This window comes from Delphinus delphis, chromosome 10 (assembly GCF_949987515.2).
Source record: "Delphinus delphis chromosome 10, mDelDel1.2, whole genome shotgun sequence".
In the NCBI taxonomy this organism is placed as follows: Eukaryota; Metazoa; Chordata; class Mammalia; order Artiodactyla; family Delphinidae; genus Delphinus; species Delphinus delphis.
The window spans coordinates 19,224,648-19,242,970 of record NC_082692.2 but is presented as its reverse complement, the minus strand read 5'-3'; the positions used below and the strand labels follow the sequence as shown (position 1 = coordinate 19,242,970).

At 39.4% G+C, this 18,323-nt stretch overlaps 1 protein-coding gene across 1 annotated transcript in view; it reads left to right on the top strand.

Moving 5' to 3' along the window:
- The window catches only part of DCDC2 (doublecortin domain containing 2), a 160,804-nt gene extending 153,307 nt beyond the window's left edge, over positions 1-7,497 (top strand). Inside the window, exon 10 of the mRNA XM_060023561.2 lies at positions 422-7,497. Coding sequence (XP_059879544.1) covers positions 422-520 — 99 coding nt within the window. The 3' untranslated portion in view covers positions 521-7,497. The remainder of the gene's footprint in view (positions 1-421) is intronic.
- Positions 7,498-18,323: the final 10,826 nt, after the last annotated feature.

Sequence of the window (18,323 nt, the reverse complement as noted above, 5' to 3'; positions counted from 1 at the left end):
AAAGACATCTGGTATGGGGCTGGATTATTAATGTGACATGAGAGGAGAACTGCATTTTACTCTTCCCTTTTCTCTGAAAATGCTAAAATGAAAAGTATAGGTATGTTGTTGAAAAGAAAAGCTCAAAAGGAAATAAAGAAAAAAATTGAGAAAAATAACACCTGAAGCTCAAGAGGTGAGTCTGTGCCCTTTAAGCACATGGTGGGTTATGGTCCCAGAAAGGGCTTCTGAACAAGTAAAGTTTGAGATTGTCATGTCCACTGGGTGATGATAGACTAAACAACATAGGGAACCCAAGGAACTATTTTTAGTTGAATATTTATAAGATTAAAGGCAATAGCGAGTCATTTTTCCTTTGTAAATTTTATTGCCTCTGTAACTAAAGAGCTAAATATCTTTGTTTTCATCTGTTTTCCTCCAGGCTGACTTGGACCCTCAAAGACCACCAAAGCCAGAAGTAAAAATCACCAGCTCACAAGAAAATGATAACAATGAACAAAACAAGAATAATCTGTTATAGCATGGATGATTTTTAAAAAGAGAGTATATTGAGTATAAGAAAAATTAAGGGTTATAATACTCGAATAATAAGCATTGTTATTGCTAAACATAATGTGACAATATGGTTGAATACTACCTACTGAAATTTAAAATTAGAGGCCAAACTAATGGGAAACACTAGATAACTTTGAATAGCTACTAAAGCAGAGTGACTTTTTATGAGATGTGTTTTAAAAAGTCATTTAGAAAAATTAAACAAGAGTAATAGAGGGGAATTTGCACTGGAAGACAATTGGCCACTTGTCTTTGTAAAGATGAAAAAGAACAAGATCATTCCTGTTCTTGGTAAGTGAGATTATTAGATGGCAGCTTATGCTAAAGCACTTATCTAAGAAGGCACAGAATTAAAAAAAAATGATAATAGGAAAGCATGTACTATTTTTTTTAAAGCAATAAACTCTTGAATAAACAAATTGCAATTTAGTTTCAGAGATAATTTGAAGATGGCAATAGATTGAAATGTTTCTGTGTCTTGTTGACACTCCTTTCATTCTTCCTCCTTAGCCAAAATCCACCTTAAGAGAACAAAAAGGAAAATGCAAGGTATTCATTTTGGAAGGAGGAAGTATTCATTCAGTGTATTCCTGACAAATATTGTCATGCCCCTCCCTTAACTGCTGCAGGTTTTAATCCTTATGGCTTTAATGACACATACTCAGGAAGGAATTATAAAGGAACACCCAATTATATCACTGAGCCTGGCTGGGTGTTTTGCAAATTCTTGTATCCTATGGATTTTCGTTGATCCAGTCTACCATTACCAATAATACTCCTCTCTTCTCCTTTGCATTATTGTTCAATATTAGAAAACTCAATATTGGCTATTCCAAAGATTGAATTTTCTCCAAACAGTTTTTTAACAAAAAGAACAAGACAGCATAGTAGAAAAAAAGTAGGCTATATGAAGAGTTTGTTACTCCTCAATTTCTCTTGCCTTTTGTCTTATTTCTATTAGGACCGCCTTGTCATATTTTTTCCCCTAGGGGTATCAGCAAGTATTTATTTTCATGGTCAGTTATATTTAGACTTTCAAGCAGATTCCTTTCTATATAATTAGAAGCTATAGGATAGAAATTGTTGAAAAAAGTTTAAAAATTGTCATAATGAAACCAGTTCCTGATTACAGTTTTAGGGGTTTATTAACTCAAATTGCCATGTTAGGTATATATGGAGAAAAAAATAATCGTATTAGTTTTTTGAATTCTTAAGAGATGATGCAGTTCTTCCTTAAATATAGAAGTATGTTTTTCTCATAGTAAAGAATATTTTTGTTAATTATGTTTGTTATAAATTTGAAATTTTAACTTCTTGTGCTTTCATAGAATTCATTATTAATGATAAGTTTAAAAGATTTTTTTCCCCTCCAGGTTTCATAACCAATCACTTGGAATCAAAGTAGTTACATAAAGTACTTAATAATACTATAGAAAACTGGTGTATTTTTCCTAGAAGCTATTTTAATGTTTTCCACAAATAGGAAGTATATGCAGAGAATGTAATGTAACAGTATTGGAAAGAGATACTAATATAAGGGTATAGTAATCTGAGAGGATGATTATAAATGGGGTCCTATATTTCTAATATAAGCTCGAGATGGTGCTTTCTACTAATAGGCTTATTTTTTCAAATGGGACAATGTAAAGCATTGCAGACTATAAGCAACAATCTTAATAATTCTTGTTGCTAGGGAAATAGACTACCTGGTCTTTTAAATTCCCACACAATTACCGGGCCTGGGGTTAATGATTTCAAATAGTTTATAAAAATGTGGGATTACATATAAGAAATTATAACTGATTATCAAGGTGATTCTTTTTTCTTTCTTTAATGAGGATTTTATCTCTCTCTCTTTTCCTTCTTCAATAAAGATATTCTGTCTCTTTTTTTTCCCTGTTCTTTACTTCATCATATTTAATATTTAGGTTTTCAGGAACTTTTTAATAGTCATCTTAGTGAAGCACAATGTTACTTTAAATGAAAAACAAAGTTTGGTATTTTAAGTACACTTCAAGAAGGTGATAGGCCACAATACCTGTAGCAAAAAATTAAAAAATTGGGACGTAATACTTATCTTTTATGTGCATATTTCACCACCTGTCTGTAGGATATAATTGTGACTTAACTTGAGGGATGAACAGTCACTAGTAACTTTAAAACACTTTGCAAGCATATGTTACTAAAAAAAAAAAAAAAAAAAAAAGAACTATGTCGTCCAACCAAGGAAGAAATCACTGACAGTTGACTAAAATTGTAAATGTCATTTTGGAGATGACTTTAACACACATGATGAAAGTTAATTCACCTTCCAAATGTGGACATTTTCCTTGTGGGAATGGTGGCCTCCGTGGCAGAGTAGCTCCACAAATTAAGTGAGACTCACTGACAGATTTGGAGAACATTTATGTGAGTGAGCAGAAGAGATCTTGGTTAGGCTTCAGGTATTGTTTTATAGAGGGTGTTAATAAGAAAAACTCATGGAGCTTTTATGTGGTAACCAATCACAGAATGCTTTCATCTGTTCTTTGTGATAGATTTTCATAGTTTTAATGAAATGCTTTTCTTAAATTTAATTGGGTTTTAACACATTTGTCAGCAACTGGTTTGTTAGTTGAAATGGAACATTAGGAGTTTTGCAGCGCAAATAAAGAAGATTTTTAACTAAAGTCATTTTCATGCAAAGGACGTATTACCTGGTTTAGCTTCTGTTAAAATTGCATTTGAGCATCCATGGATTTCTAATTATAAAACAAGATACTCTGGCCATAAGATAACTTTCTACTCATTATATTTCTCTATGGACATAGGATGACTTTGTTTATTAAGACATTTTGGGGGGGAATATTAGAAAGCCAGACTCATAGGAAGAGTATGATACCCTCTCGTGCCTCCCATTTTATGATGAGAGTGTTGATTCCTGCTGTCGTCTGTAAGCACAGACCCATCCTATATATATGTGGCTCAGAGTCAGTCAGAGCTCTCTATAGGCTCACGATCGTGAAGCCATATTAATGTGAGCTTATTCATGTTAACTCTTTCAGTTATAGCTCAAAAACCAACATCCTCGAAAATTTCACTAAATAACTTACCTTCTACGCAAAGGATAAAGCTAATTCACCTAGTTAAAATTGTGGCCACAGAACAACAGGAAGGCTTCTTTATCTTGTTAACTGACTCTCCTAAAGAATTAGCTCTATCCTTTCATTTTTTGCTCAACAAGGAGCCGAGGCAAAAGTTTATAAAGTAGATTAATTGCTAAGCAGAAAGCATCACATCTGAACTGTTGCCAATCTGAACAGAAATAGACTATGTAGATATACACAGACACATAACAAACACTCACACGGATGCACTTACACACTTTAAAATGTTATTAATGGAATAGGGCTCTTTTGAGAGAAGCAATGGACAAAAACTGTTGGTAAGGAAATGCTAAGAAATGATGTATATCAATGGTACTTTAAAACATGGTTCCTGAAGACTTTAAGAGGTTTAAAATTCTTCTCAAAATAAAAAAGCTACCAGCATTTTAATGGAAAATTTATTCTAGGGAGGGGTGAGATATATATTAATATATAAAATCTTTTTTTCTAAAGTAACTACAGAATACAGTTCTTTAGTCCTTTGTCATCGGTCTTAAGTACCATATACTTTGGCTCAGAATATTTTGTACCAACCAAACACAGGCTCTGTCAAAAGGTCATTACTGCTTGTGAATGTGTGTGTGATTTCCATGAACATGTAGAGAGGACTCTTTTCGGTACCAAGTAGCCAAGTTCACCACAAACAGAATAAAAGTATGATTTATTAGTCTATTAGTTTACCTAATGTTCAAGTTCAGTGCAGAAGCTTTTTAGCTTCCTTGTATGAGTGTAATAACCTGGAATGGAAGGATTTTTTTTTTCAAGGTTAGTCTGTTTTTCTAAGGTGATGAGCACATACAGTTCTTCATAATTAAATATCATTTTTGTAAATAGTGTACGATTTTTGCTTTTCAGGAACTATCCTGGTATTTAGATGGGTCTGATTTTTGTTCTTACCACATGAAATTTGTATATTTCCTACCATGAAGTCTAAGTGACTTGGAGAATGAATATGTGCCCCTACATGTTGATGAGGAAGAAAAATATTATTTTTGAAGAGGCATAGCATACTGTAGGAGATGGGGAGTTAAAAAATGTCTGGATAACAATAAAGCATTTATAAAATCAGGAGGTAACTAACGGAGCTCCGCTGACTTAAGCCAACAACGACTTAGCTTTAATCTATGAATGGAACCAAATGTGTTCTCTGTTGCTTAATCCACTTAAACCACATAGTTTAATTGAGGGGTTGAGTTACTGTCACAAATGTAATGGCATATGGGAAGAAGGAATGACAGTAGTCAATTTTAGAAGAAGATTGAAGAAAACCTATTGTTTTTTTTGCTTCAGTGTTTTTCTTGTGTCTTAAATCCTTAATATGTACAATGATAATGGGTGATTATTGAAGTTGTAGGTAAAGATTAAGTTGAGCTCATCATTTTTGTATATGTTTAGAACTCTTCTTTGTAAGGACAATTATTTGTTTTGATCAAATTACGAGCTTTTAGGTTTTTACTTCTGTATCAGTGCTCACTCTGTAAGTTTGCTGTATTTTTTTTAGCAAATAGATCTGTGTTTTATATAATTAAAATGGGTTTGGATAGTTTATTGTTTATGATGTTGTGTTGCTAATATTTCACGTATTAATTGTTTTTATGACATTTTTTCACAAGCGTAATAGATACTTTTGATTTAAACCATGTGGAAATTCAGCACATTAAAAGATATTTGTTTCTATTTGGCATAGATATTAAACTTCATTATGTAAAGAAAGTTTTTTTACAGCTTCACATACATGTTGATAAAAATTTGAGGGATATTTTAAAAAAACTCAGTTTTTTCTTTTATGAAATGGTATTAGAGAAACACAGGTTCAGAATTTTTGTTATGATAAAGGTAAAAACAACAAATTATGCACATTTAGTGTAGATATAGCTATAGGAATAAATTCACAATTTTATAAAGAGATTGGTTAAAATTCTGCTTCAGTTTGTAAGATATTCACTGCCTTCATTCTATTGAATTAAAATAGTTTTGTGTTTTCCTTTCATGTTTGAGAAGCAAAAACAGTTAAGCAAAAGCATTTTGCCTTCTTAATATGTAATAACAAAATGTGTGTGATTCAGGTACCATCACTGAGAACTCATTAATGCATCTCTTGTATAGCTGACCCCTGTATCTTTGTTATTCCATAGGCAAACCTGGGCAACTGAGGAGGCATCTAGATTGCCAAAGTCAAATCTCTTTAGACCACATGGCTAACTGACATTAGAAACTTCCCGTAACCAACAAGGACTGTAATTTCTACAAGGTGCTGTAAAATGGCTAGCATGCATTGGTTATCAAACTCTTATTTATGAGACTAAACATACAGCTTTTCTGCAGGTTTCTAAGTGTTTTTTTCTCCCCGGAATGTGACCTTAATCTACTAAATCTTCGTACAGGTCTCTCAAATGCCCTCACAAACTCAATCTTCCATTAAAGAGACAATGATGCAAGGATGTCCCGCCGTTCTCTTTTCGTTTATTATGGGTTTAGTAATAACAAAAATGATTTTAAATTGCAAAAAATACCCACAGAGTTTAAAATTCAATGCGATACTCCCCTTGGTTTCACTGTATTTGTTCCTGAGGCCGCCGGGTCCCGCGAACTTCGACCCGTGGAGACCGCGGCCACCGTCAGGTCATGGAGGCGGGGATGGGGGATAGGTTAGCCGCCGCCTCAAGGCCTGGGCCCTGGCCAGAGGGTGGCCGTGGCGAGGGCTCTGGAGCTCTGCAGGAACACAGCTCCCAGTCTGTCCCTGGGCCCCCCAGCTCACCCACCGGCCCGAGGCCAGAGGGCCTGGAGGGCTCTGCGGAGAGGGCCGCACTGCGCCTGTCACCGGGAGGAACCCTGCCCCGCTGACCACTGGCGGAGCGGGACTTCGACCCGCCTTGCTCCCGGTCTCGCGCAGACAGTCTCGCGGTATCCAGGTCTCCGGCGGAAGGTCGAGCGCTAAAGGCTGCGCGCCCGCCCGCCCCACCCGCCATTACACTAGCGGCGTTTATTGAACATGCGGTTTTCCCGCATTAATTTGTGTTGGGAACTATACCAAATTCTCATGTGTTTTAGGGAACTTCTTGGCCCAAGATTGGAGGACAATCCTATTATGGACTGAATCACATTCCTCCAAATTTGTAGGTTGAAGCTCCCAATGCACAGTGTGACTGTATTTGGAGACAGGGCCTTTATGGAGGAAATTCAGGTTAAATGTCATGAGGGTGGGGTTCTATTCTCTAAGAATATGCTTGTAAGGATGTCCTCGTAAGAAGAGGAAGAGACACCGGAGGAGCTCGCTCTCTCTGGACAGGCGCAAAGGAAAGGCTCTGAGAGGACACAGCAAGAAGGTAGGCATCTGTAAGCCAAGAAGAGAGGCCTCACCAGAAACGAAATCTGCCAGCACCTTGATTATGGACGTCTAGCTCCAGAACTGTGAGAAAAATAATTGCCTGTTGTTTAAGCCACTCAGTCTGTGGTATTTTGTTATGGCGGCTGAGCCGACTAATATAAATTCCTTCTCTTTGCTGAGTCCTAAATTACGTAATGGGATATTTTTTTTTTTTTGTCAGTGAATATACATGAGAAGATATTAGTTCAGAAGTGTTTTTTTTAAAACAAGTTCTGTTTATTTTATACTCAAGATAACATTAAGTTTTTATCTTCTGCTACTGAGTGCCCTTCCTTAGAAGGAAGAATCTTTTAAAATGGCCTCAGCCTGGTGTTGTGTTTGTATGTTTGAAGTGGTGTTTTAAAAGATTCGATTTCTTTTAAGGTTATATGTCTATTCAGGTTTTCTGTTTATCGAATCAAATTGGCAACTGATATTATTTAGAAAGTTGTTCATTTCTTTCATGTTTTCAAATTTATTTGCCAAAATTATAGTATTCTTTTAGAACTTTAAAAAACTCTTGTCTAAATCTAGTCATAGTCTCTCTTTTTTCATTTCTAACATGGTTTATATGTGTTTTTCTTTTTTGTTCAATATTGCCAGATATTTGTTTTTATTAATGTTTTAAAAATACTCAATTTCTTTGATCCTCTGCATAATTTTTCTGTTTCATTATTGCTCTCTCTTATTACCACTAATATTTCTTTCCTTCTCCTTTCTGTGTGTTTTCTGTAACTCCTTAAGTTGAATGCCTTGCTAATATATTTTGGCTTTATTCATTTCTAACATAAGCGTTTGAGGCTATAAATTTACCAGTATGTATCACATTAGCTATAACCACAAGTTTTAAGACATATTGTTTCTTTTTGTCATTTGGCTTGTAATTTTCTCTGTTTCTTCATTGACTCTTGGGTAAATGGGTGATGCTGTTGGTGCCCCATCCAGATCCCATTTTACTTGGCCAGGGCACCCTTCCACCAAATGCTATGAGTGCTGACTTCCTTCAGAGAATTCCCCTCAGCCAAACAGAAGCTGCATTTCCCAGGAGGTTACATTCTCACGCTGGTAGCTTACAGTGAATGACTGACTGACATGGGAGGAAAAAATGTCCACCTTCTTTTTCAAGGTAGGGCTAACTCCGTGGTGCAGTTTGTGCTCCAGGACTCCCTGTGGGATCAGCCCACTTTTTAGCTGAGGTATATCCTTGCTCTCCTTTCGCCACTGCCCTCCCCTGTTTTCCGCATTCCTCTTATTCTAAGAACCCTCCATCAATAAATCATATAAAAACCCCCATCTCAGGTCCTGCATCTAGGGGACATAACCCAAGACGGGGGTCCTATAATAGCACAGGCTTTGGAAATAGATTTTTAGGATGGCGTTCTGGAGGTGGATAACTCATCGGCCAGATAACAATACCCCATCACTGGGGTAGGTGGAGTTTTGATGGTCTCTGGCATATTATGTCACTTGTGGTAAATTGGGACAGTATATAAATGGAAGGGGATGCAATAAATGCAGTGTCTCTGGGATTTGAGAGGTATGTGGGGAAATAGTTACCCTAAGGAGGGTTATGGAATTAGGTTGCTTTTGCTAAGTATCCTTTAAACATTGAAGAAAGAAAATGACAGGTTCGGATCTATTAATCAAGAATTTAAAGCTGAGTGTGAAATACAGAGGGCCTCATTGGCAGCATTTAAAAGAATTATTTTTTCTTACATTCAAAGGCAGATAGAGCTGAAGGCCAAACCTAGGTCGAAGAACTCAAAGAAGGCTGAATTCTCAGCCTAGGCAAGTCCCCTGTGGCAATGTCAGGTCCTCAGTGGGGAAGAACTGGGACCCCGAGACTTGGTGTAGGACTATCTCTGGATTCTTTACTTCGTATGAGACACAGATGCCATGAGCAGACAAGTATGAGCTTGGCTTTTTACATGCTGCCCTGAGCCATAATCCCTCATCCGTGGAGGTGCTGGATGACCAGGGCTTGTCCGCCTCCTGCTGCCTTCTCTACTCCCTTCCTCTTGGGTCACTTCCACTGTCCCTCGTGCTTAAATACCCAGGCTTCAGCACCAGGCAGACCTGGTTTGAGTTTTGTCTTTCAACACTTACTGTGTGACTTAGGCAACTTTTTCAACCTCTCTGAGCCTCAGTTTGCTTATTTATGCAAAAGAGAAAATAATAGTAGCTACCTTGTTGACCTGGGAGGCCATAAAGAGAGAACGCATGTACAGTAGTCAGCACAGAGTAAGCATCCGCAGCTGTTAGATATTAGGATTATTAGCTTTCTGACTTGGTTTTTGGCATCTTCTTTTGAGACTCCTGCCAACTTTCCCTGGCTTCTTACCTCTTTACTATCCACCTTTGAGCCAGAATTGATTCTTTATTGGTGCTTTTCCATTATTGACAAAAATACTCTCCAAAGCTCATACTTTTGGTCTTGCTGTACCTATATTAGCTTGGACCGGCTAGGTTCACAACTTTTGTCTGTTACTAAAGTTGCTGATTAATCTTAAGGAGGAGATGGTGTTGATGGTGATGCTGGTGTGTGAGTATGTGTATGGATGAGAGTGGGGTGGATCAAACCCATACTGCTTGATGTTTTATCATCTTGGCATTAGTTTTGGTAAGTTTTACATTGATCACACAAGCTGTTTACATGTAAAATTCAGGGATTTCGTCTTTGTATTTACCTTAGAGCCTTAATTACTGTTAATCCCAACCCACGCAGCCCAAGTGAAAAGCCACAGATAATCTGGATGCATATTGGAAAGTTTCTATTATGTGAATGTGAAATGACCAAAGTGGTAGACTTTCTATGAAATACTAGTAGGTAACCAGATACTGGTTTGGACATCATGTTAGTGTAAAGTTTTAAAAATTACCATCTTCATCATTAATTAAATGTTTATTTTTATTTATCCTTTTCATTGTGTTTACTATATGCAAATACAGATACAGATATAGATATAAATTATGATGTTGCTCAAGGAGTTTTGTTTTAATGGTGTAAGGATTATTCACAAGGTTAATATTTAAATGAAATGTTTATTGAGCAGTGGAATACAAAGTAACTATAAGGGACAAAAATAATGCAGGCATGCACATGCACCGTTGGGGCAGATTATGAACAATAAGATAGAAAAAGGCCCAAAACCACCTGCCACTTCTGAGGTGTGGGGAGCGAAAAACGGTCCTGTGCATGCTCCCTGCACACAGTACCACCAAGGGGGTGGGCAGACTGCCTATGCCACCCCTGCAGCCCCACCCACCTATCTGCCCCCACCCTCACCCCATTTGAGGGACCAGCTCGCCCTCCTTGGGGAGTGAGCAAGCGCACCTGTTACTTGTTTCCACTCCCTCATGCTGCAGCACGAGTCCCAATAAAGCCTTTCCTGAATTCGTCTGGCTTACCAATTTCTATTGATTAAAGTGTCCAAGGCCCCTACGGTGGTAACACCTGCACTTTTAGCACCGTGCCTCCAGGCTCTTCATCCTGGCCTCTCTGCTCATGTACATATAAGTGACCCTGACACCGTGAGGGTGTCGCCAGGGGGCCACCCACTTTCCAACTTGCAGCATCAGATTCTTCTTTGCGTTTATGAAAGGCAGTCTCCAGTTAGAAAATTAACCATAATTGTGATGACAATTTGGGCTATTCAGATGAAGTGGAACTTTGCCCTTCATTTCTAGGAGTGAAACTTTTAAGTCCACTGAGATTATTTCAAGGTCCATGTTCATTATATCCATTTTCTGAAGAAAATGTCCTAGGAAGAGTGTCTGGTTACTTTTGCCACGGAAATTGCTTTACTCTCCTTGGCTGGAGACCATCATCCTCAAACTAATTTCCTGTTTAGTGTTCAATATTTGAAAGCAGGAAATTGTCATAATAAATAGGAAGCTTGAGAAGATGGTGGAAATGCATTCAGAAATTTGGTTGCTAGGGAAATCATTTTTGCCTACTTTATTAAAAACCCAGACCTTATTTGGCATTTTCTCCCCTCATTCTTATCTTCATCAATAGCCATTATCAAAAGAAGTTTATTAAATATCTATCTCTGCTTGGCACTATGACTGGGTGATCTGACCCCTGCCCACTAGCAGGTTGTAACAATAATAACAGCAACAAAACTGCAACAACAAAAATGATAGTATTAATTTGATACATAACTGTCGATAAACACTCTTCTGAGCATCTTATTTGGTTTTTAAAAAATTTAATACAACAGCCGTATGAGGAAGGTACTATTATGACTTTCATGCTTTTGACAAAGTGTGTGAGACATGAATTAAATAATTTGGTCAAAGTCACACAGCTAGTAAAAAGAAGTGTCTGGATTCCTCCCTTCTCAGCTCACATTATTAACTACTATGTTTTACTGCTTCTAATCTAGCCAGAAAACACTAGAAAGAGCAGAGAGGAAGCATATATCCACGAACAATGTAAGCAGGGATTTATTATTGTACACTTGAGTTAAGCACATTTTGTGAGATGGAGGTGAGAAAGAAATTTCAGGAGTTGTGTATTGAAGAGAATTTCTGCTCTCTTCAAAAAAAAAAACAGAAGACATCTGCAACTTGACAGAAGAGGTAGGGTGAGGCAGCTGGGGCAACAGCTGGGGTGGTTTTATTGTTGTAGAAATGGACACAGTCTGATGAGCTAAATGGAGAGTGGGGTGAATTAGCTTGAGTTTGATGGGCTCAGATAGTTGGTCTTCAGGAAGCAAGGTCAGCACATCACAGAGACCCGGCTCTCTGGAACCAGGTTCCTCTGGCCAGTGCAACACTCCATAGCAAGGAGAAGCAGGAGAAAGTTCTAGCCTGACGTGGCCTCACCATGACACATCTACAGCCTTCTGCATGTTACCAGAGGCAGGTGAGTTTTAATCAAGCACCACACTTGTTTAAGCTTTTGATACTCATGTTGGAGAAACATGGTCTAGTGACGCAAATGCCAGCCTAGGAAGTCAACATGGTCAGAATCTATTTTTGGTCTTTCCTGGGATAAGTCGCTGGCTGGAAAGAGCAGTCATTTTGAGCAGCTGAAAATAACTAACAAGACATGTTAATGAGTTAATAAATCTTTCTTACTGAGCTACATGGAAAGACATGAAACATTTCATGTTAGCTCCTCACCAACCTTAATTAAACTTGATGTTGAAAAGGTCAGTGCCCTGTCTGGCGTGTTCCAAATCACTTTAGACCGACAGTAGGGGTGATTGTAGGGGTGTCTGCAAGTGTGTGCAGGAGACACCTGCCTTCTGTTGTAGCCTTAAGTGGTGCCTTTTAAATGAGCCACACCCTGTAAATAACAACTAGCTTTTATTAAGTGCCAGCTCTGTGTAAGTCACTGCTCCGAATTGCTTTATCTGCATTCACTCATTTAATCCTCAACAACAACCCTTGTGGATGCATGCTGTTATCATTCTTTTTTTTTTTTTTTTGCGGTACGCGGGCGTCTCACTGTTGTGGCCTTTCACGTTGCGGAGCACAGGGTCCGGACGCGCAGGCTCAGCGGCCATGGCTCACGGGCCTAGCCGCTCCGCGGCATGTGGGATCTTCCCGGACCAGGGCACGAACCCGTGTCCCCTGCATCGGCAGGCAGACTCCCAACCACTGCGCCACCAGGGAAGCCCGCTGTTATCATTCTTCATAGTGGAGGAAACTGAGGCACAGAGATTTGTAGTGATTTGCCAGAGTTCTGTAGTCTACAAAGTGACAGGACCAAGATTTGACAAGGTCTGTCTCCAGAGCCTGTGTCCAGAACCTTCAGAACCTGTAGGCTCTGCTGCCTCTCGCAACTAGGGGTTGGGCTGTGCTCACATAGTTAAAAATGCACAAGCCTCCTGTGAGTTTTGAGGCACTGATACTTCTGGGAGTTCCAGCAAACGCATTTTAGGACAGATCAAACAATGCGAAGCACTTGGGTGCTGCAGGGGAAACGTGATTCTTACCAATGCCATCTGGAGTGGTGGAGGTCACCAGGAGGTTGGGCTGGAGAAAACAATTTTTGCAGTTTTTTTGAACTAAAACACATAGCTTCGCAAACATTTATTGAGTTTCTACTGGGAACCAGATACTGTGCTAGGTGTTGGGGAGAAATACAAGTAAGACAAGGTGTTGACCTCAAGGAGCTCACAGATTAGCAGATTTTCCCTTTATCAAATTTCTGGGGAAACAAATAGCAATCTGGACTGATTTTTTTGTAAACTTTGCACTTGAGTTCAGAGGGAGTCTTGCCTTGCACTGGTTTAGACTGAATTCCCATGTAGTGGTAACATACGTATATAATATTTCCTGCCCATTTTTTAATGCTCCATAGAAGTGCAGAGCTCTGTGATAAAGGACATGTTTAATCTGGGACATTTTGAACAGAGACGAGATGTACCTACTTTCTCATCCTTTCCAGAAGAATCTGTTCATAGGGAGGGAGATCATTGAGGTGCTACCTGAGAGTAAATGCTGGTTTGATCACTTTCTGGCTGCATGTTCTTGGGTGAATTATCAATGCTTCATCTTTCTCAGCCTGGACTTTCTCATCTGTAAAATGGAAGAATTAGTAGTCGTCAGCCTTAGGATTCTTTCAAGAATAGATTAAATAAAATGCAAAAATGCATAAGAATTTTGTCACATCGCATGCAGCAGAGAAAGCTCTCGATAAGCATAAGCTGTTTTCATTATTTTCTGGGCATTGTTTCATTTCTGAGTTCCATGGCATCATGCAGTACTCTGGAAGAGGCTGTCTAGCAAAACAAAGATGATAGATTCTTTCTTCTGTTTTTACCCCCTAGAGCAGATAGTAAATTTATGCAGGGGTAAGATATTGGAGTGAGAAGCTCAGAGTTTCTTGCTGGCATTTTTCATTTCTCAGAAGGCAAAGGAAGTGACAAGGGAGTGAGTCCTCTGGACTAGACTCTGAGGTTGGGGATGTGCTGCAGACAGGGACCTGGAGAGGAAGCCAGAGCACTCAAGCACTGGGGCACCAGGCATCTCCTCTCCTCCATCAGCTCTGTATTCAGGGTATTCTGATCGACTCCCAGCTGCTGTCCCCACAGTGGCTGCTCTCAGCGGTCCTCTGCTATCCTCAAGCTTCTCTTGTCTCCTTTGGCCTAATCTTTGTCTTCTTTAGAAAACCTTACCCTGCACTATTGCTCACCTTCATCGTCCATACAGCCTGTTGCACAACTCTAGGGGGTGTTGTTCATGTTGGAGGTTGGGGTTGTGCGGCTGGGTGGCCTTGGCATCCCAGACGCTCATCCCAGATGCCTTGGCATCCCAGACGCTCTTCCCAGGGTGTGTGGTCGCTTCATCTAGAAGGTACTAAATACAGTTCCTTCACTGTGCCGTGCTCACTCTTGGCCCCGTGAGTTTGTAGGTGCCATTGCCTCTGCCTTGAAAGCTCATCTCCCTTCCCATAGTCCACTGCCCTCGCCCCCCAACACCAGAAGAACAAATTTCTCCTTAGGCCAGGATCACTCTGGTTAACTTCTACTCATATTTCAAGACACAGATTAACATGATTACTTCAGAGAGTCCTTCCCAGAACCTTAATCTAGGAAAAATCCCTTTGTTTAAGCAAGATCCCTTGATACTCCTTTTTGTAGCTTCTAATACAACAGTGATTTGCTTACAGTCTATATAAAGACCACAGGGGCAGGAACTGCATCTGTCTTGTCTTCATTATGTGAATAAATACAGTCTGACCTTACCCCTGGCCTCCCCCAGCCTTTCTCAGGGCAGCCTCTTTTAATGTTTCCTGTTTGAAATTCTTCCAGTGACTTCTTCCATGACCCTAAATAATGTACTTATTTATAATATCTTGATTTATTAACTGACACAGTAATGATTGATTTCCTGTAATGAAAGATGAGGGATTAATTTACTCTCTCTACATCTCATGTTATTTTCTCTCTCCTTTCCAGTGTTTATGTTTCATTTTTAGTTCTTTAGTTGGGTTCTCTTTATAATTGCAAATTATAAACTTAGGCCATTATTTCTTTCCATAAACATTCAACAGTTACTCTTGACTTCTCACTAGATTAGGTGAGGACATTAGTATTCCTACCATTATCTCCTATTATCTTTTCCCTTCTGCTTACAGATTTTTGCTAGCTTTACCTTTACTCTAACATCATCAGATTTATCACATATGCAGTCAGTTTCATAATCATAATTTAGACTTTAATTTGATAATGAAAGTTGAAAACAAGTAAACAGTTTGCATTATTTTGGCTTTGTAAATTTCTAAATTTTCCTTTTGGAGTTTCTATTGCTTATTTTCCCCCTTGTTGATGAGAGTAAATGTATTTTCCATAGACTAAAAGTTACCTTACCATCTGGTGCATGAAATCACAGCCCTTCTCTTTTCCCAGTCTGATTTTTATTTTTTTATAGATGTTGGTTGTTTTCTCTGGAAGCTTCTTGGATCCTTTTTATCTTTTCTTTTTATCTTTTCTAAAATTTCACAAAAACATGGGACCTTTTTTAACCGTTCACATTGCTGAATCTTCAGCAGGTACTTCCAGTCTGAAGATTTTTGTATTCTATAGCCTTGAGAAATTTTCTTCTGTTAATTCATTTAAAACTTCTAATCTTTTTTCCTGTATTTTTCTCTTTGATTAAGTTTCTATGTCTTTCACCTTTTGTCTCATTTAAAAAAATTTTTTTTAATGGGTGAGGGAGATTTTACGTTCTGAAAAACTTCTTCAACTTATTCTTTTATTCATTTGTTATTTTAAAACTATATGATGTTCCCTTTTATAGTATTCTATTTTTATCTTACAGATGCAATTTCTTCCTGAAGACTAATTGGATTTTTTTTTAGAATTCTCCTGTGATTTCTGAAATACTTATGTTTCCTATGAAGTCTGTTATACGTATATACTCTTTCAAGGTGCTGGTTTTCCCTCAGATGTCTGATGATTCTGATTTTACTTTCATATTTAAGGATGAAGATCTGGTTGTTTATTTAGGACTGCTGGAGACAACTTCCTTTGCTCATGACTAGGCAGGTCTATCTCTTCCATCAGTTTCTTCCAGGACTGGGAAGTACAGCTGGTAGCTCTGCTCCCCAGAGCAGGGCTGGTTGGCTGGAGAAGTTTGCTTTTACATATAGTAATGGCCAGCTAGCCATTAGACCAGGCTCCCCCCACCCCAAATGTTAGATTAAGGAGAGCTTTGCTCAGGGGTACTCAAATCTATACTCTCAGTCTTTAGTCCTCTCCCAAAATCCATTTTTTTACACACACACACACACACACACACACACACACACACACACACACACACACACGTTAGATATGAAAAAACTTTAGTGCTCCTGTTAATCATCTCTTTGTTTTCTGTAGTGCCAGCACAATGCCTGGCTCTAAGTAAAAATGCAATAATTGTTTTAAATGACCATATAATAGCACATAGCTTTTTATATATTCATTTCTGAGGGTTCACCACTCATTAAGATATACTCCCTGTACCCAAACAGCTAATAGTCTAGCTTCTAATGGAAGAAACAGATATGGAAACAAATCACTATAATAAGTGCAATAGAATATGTTTGTACAACATGCTGGCACTTGAGGAAGAGACATTAAGTCTGAACCATGGGGAGAGTAAGAGAGAGAGAGAGAATGAGAGCCAGAGAGAGAGAGAGAGAGAGAGAGAGAGAGCGAGAACGCTGCAGACAGAAGGTGACTTTCTAGAGGCAGAAGAGAATATTGGATGAAAGTGTAGCCTGCAGCCCGTGGAGCCAGGCTGCCTAGATTTGAATCCTGCTTCTGTCACTTACTAGTTCTCCTTGGACAAGTTATCCTCTCTTTGCCTGTTTTCTCCCTTGTATCATGGGCATATGATAATAGTCCCAACCTCATAGGGTTTTTGTGAGTGTTGCAGGAAGGGGGACCCCTTCTAGGGCCCAAGAGTGGGCTCTTGTCTAACACTTGGAAATGAATTGTCTGAGGAGACACACGTGCTGAAAAGCAAGATACTGTATTGGGAAGGGGCACCCGGGTGGAGAGCAGGAGGGTAAGGGAACCCAGGAGGACTGCTCTGCCACGTGGCTCGCAATCTCAAGTTTTATGGTGATGGGATTAGTTTCCGGGTTGTCTCTGGCCAGTCATTCTGACTCAGGGTCCTTTCGGGTGGTGAGCAGAACCGTTCAGCCAAGATGGATTCCAACAAGGAGGATTCTGGGAGGTTGGTAGGAAATGTGGAGTGGTGTCTCCTCTCTCCTTTTGACCTTTCCTGTATTATTCTGCTTGATGGTGGCTTGTTAGTTCCGTGTTCTTTACCAGGATCTCCCGTCATAAAATAACTCATGCAAATTGTTACTGTCTTTGCCTGGCCAGGGCGGGCTGTTTCAGTCAGTGTTTCCCCTAACATGAGGGTTAAATGAGTTACTATACACAAAATGCTTCAGTGGTGCTTCCCATTCAGTACATACTAGTTCTTCCCTTTATTGCTATCGTATCTTGATGTGGCCTTGAATGAAGAGTTCAACAGGCAGAGAATGGGCAGATGGTTATTGCTGGTAAAATAAGCATGCTGAGTGAAGGCGCGGTGGCATGAAAGTGCAGGCACATTTAGAGAGGAGAGTGGTTGAGTACAAGTAGGATGCAGGGTTCTGGGGAATGTGTCAGAATAAAACTAGAGAGGAGCTGGACCAGATGACAGGAGGCCTTGGAAGCACACGGAGTTGCTGCTTGCACAATCAGTTTTCTGGCTTGAGGTACTGTGTACATAGTAAGCAAGGCAATTAATGAAGTCAGGGAATCTACAACCTACGTCAAATTGAAAACTTCTAGGTGCTCCATTTAATAGGTGGCATGTGAAGCTGAATCCGGCCTCTGTACCCCGACATTGAATTAAATCTCAGTTTTGGGTGAGGTGGAAATGAATAGCTTTATTGCTTTGCCAGGCAAAGGGGGTCACAGTGGGCTAATGCTCTCAAAACTGTGTGTCCCAACTTGGAAGGGGTAGCGAGAAGTTTTATGGCAAGGGTTCAAAGAGGGTGTGATCAGCTCATGGATATTCTTCTGACTGGTTGGTGGTGAGGTAAGTGGGAGTCAGCATCATCAACCTTCTGGTTCCAACTGGTCTGGGGTCTACCTGCTAGTAGGTGGCATACTGTTAACTTCTCCCACCTGGTGGGGGCTTCAGTATCTGCAAAACAGCTCTAAGATGTTGTGATGTGTATCCCTTGAGGGGGAACCAGGACCCTGCCTCCAAGGCTATGCTATTGTTTTTTGACTGTTCCTCCCTTATCT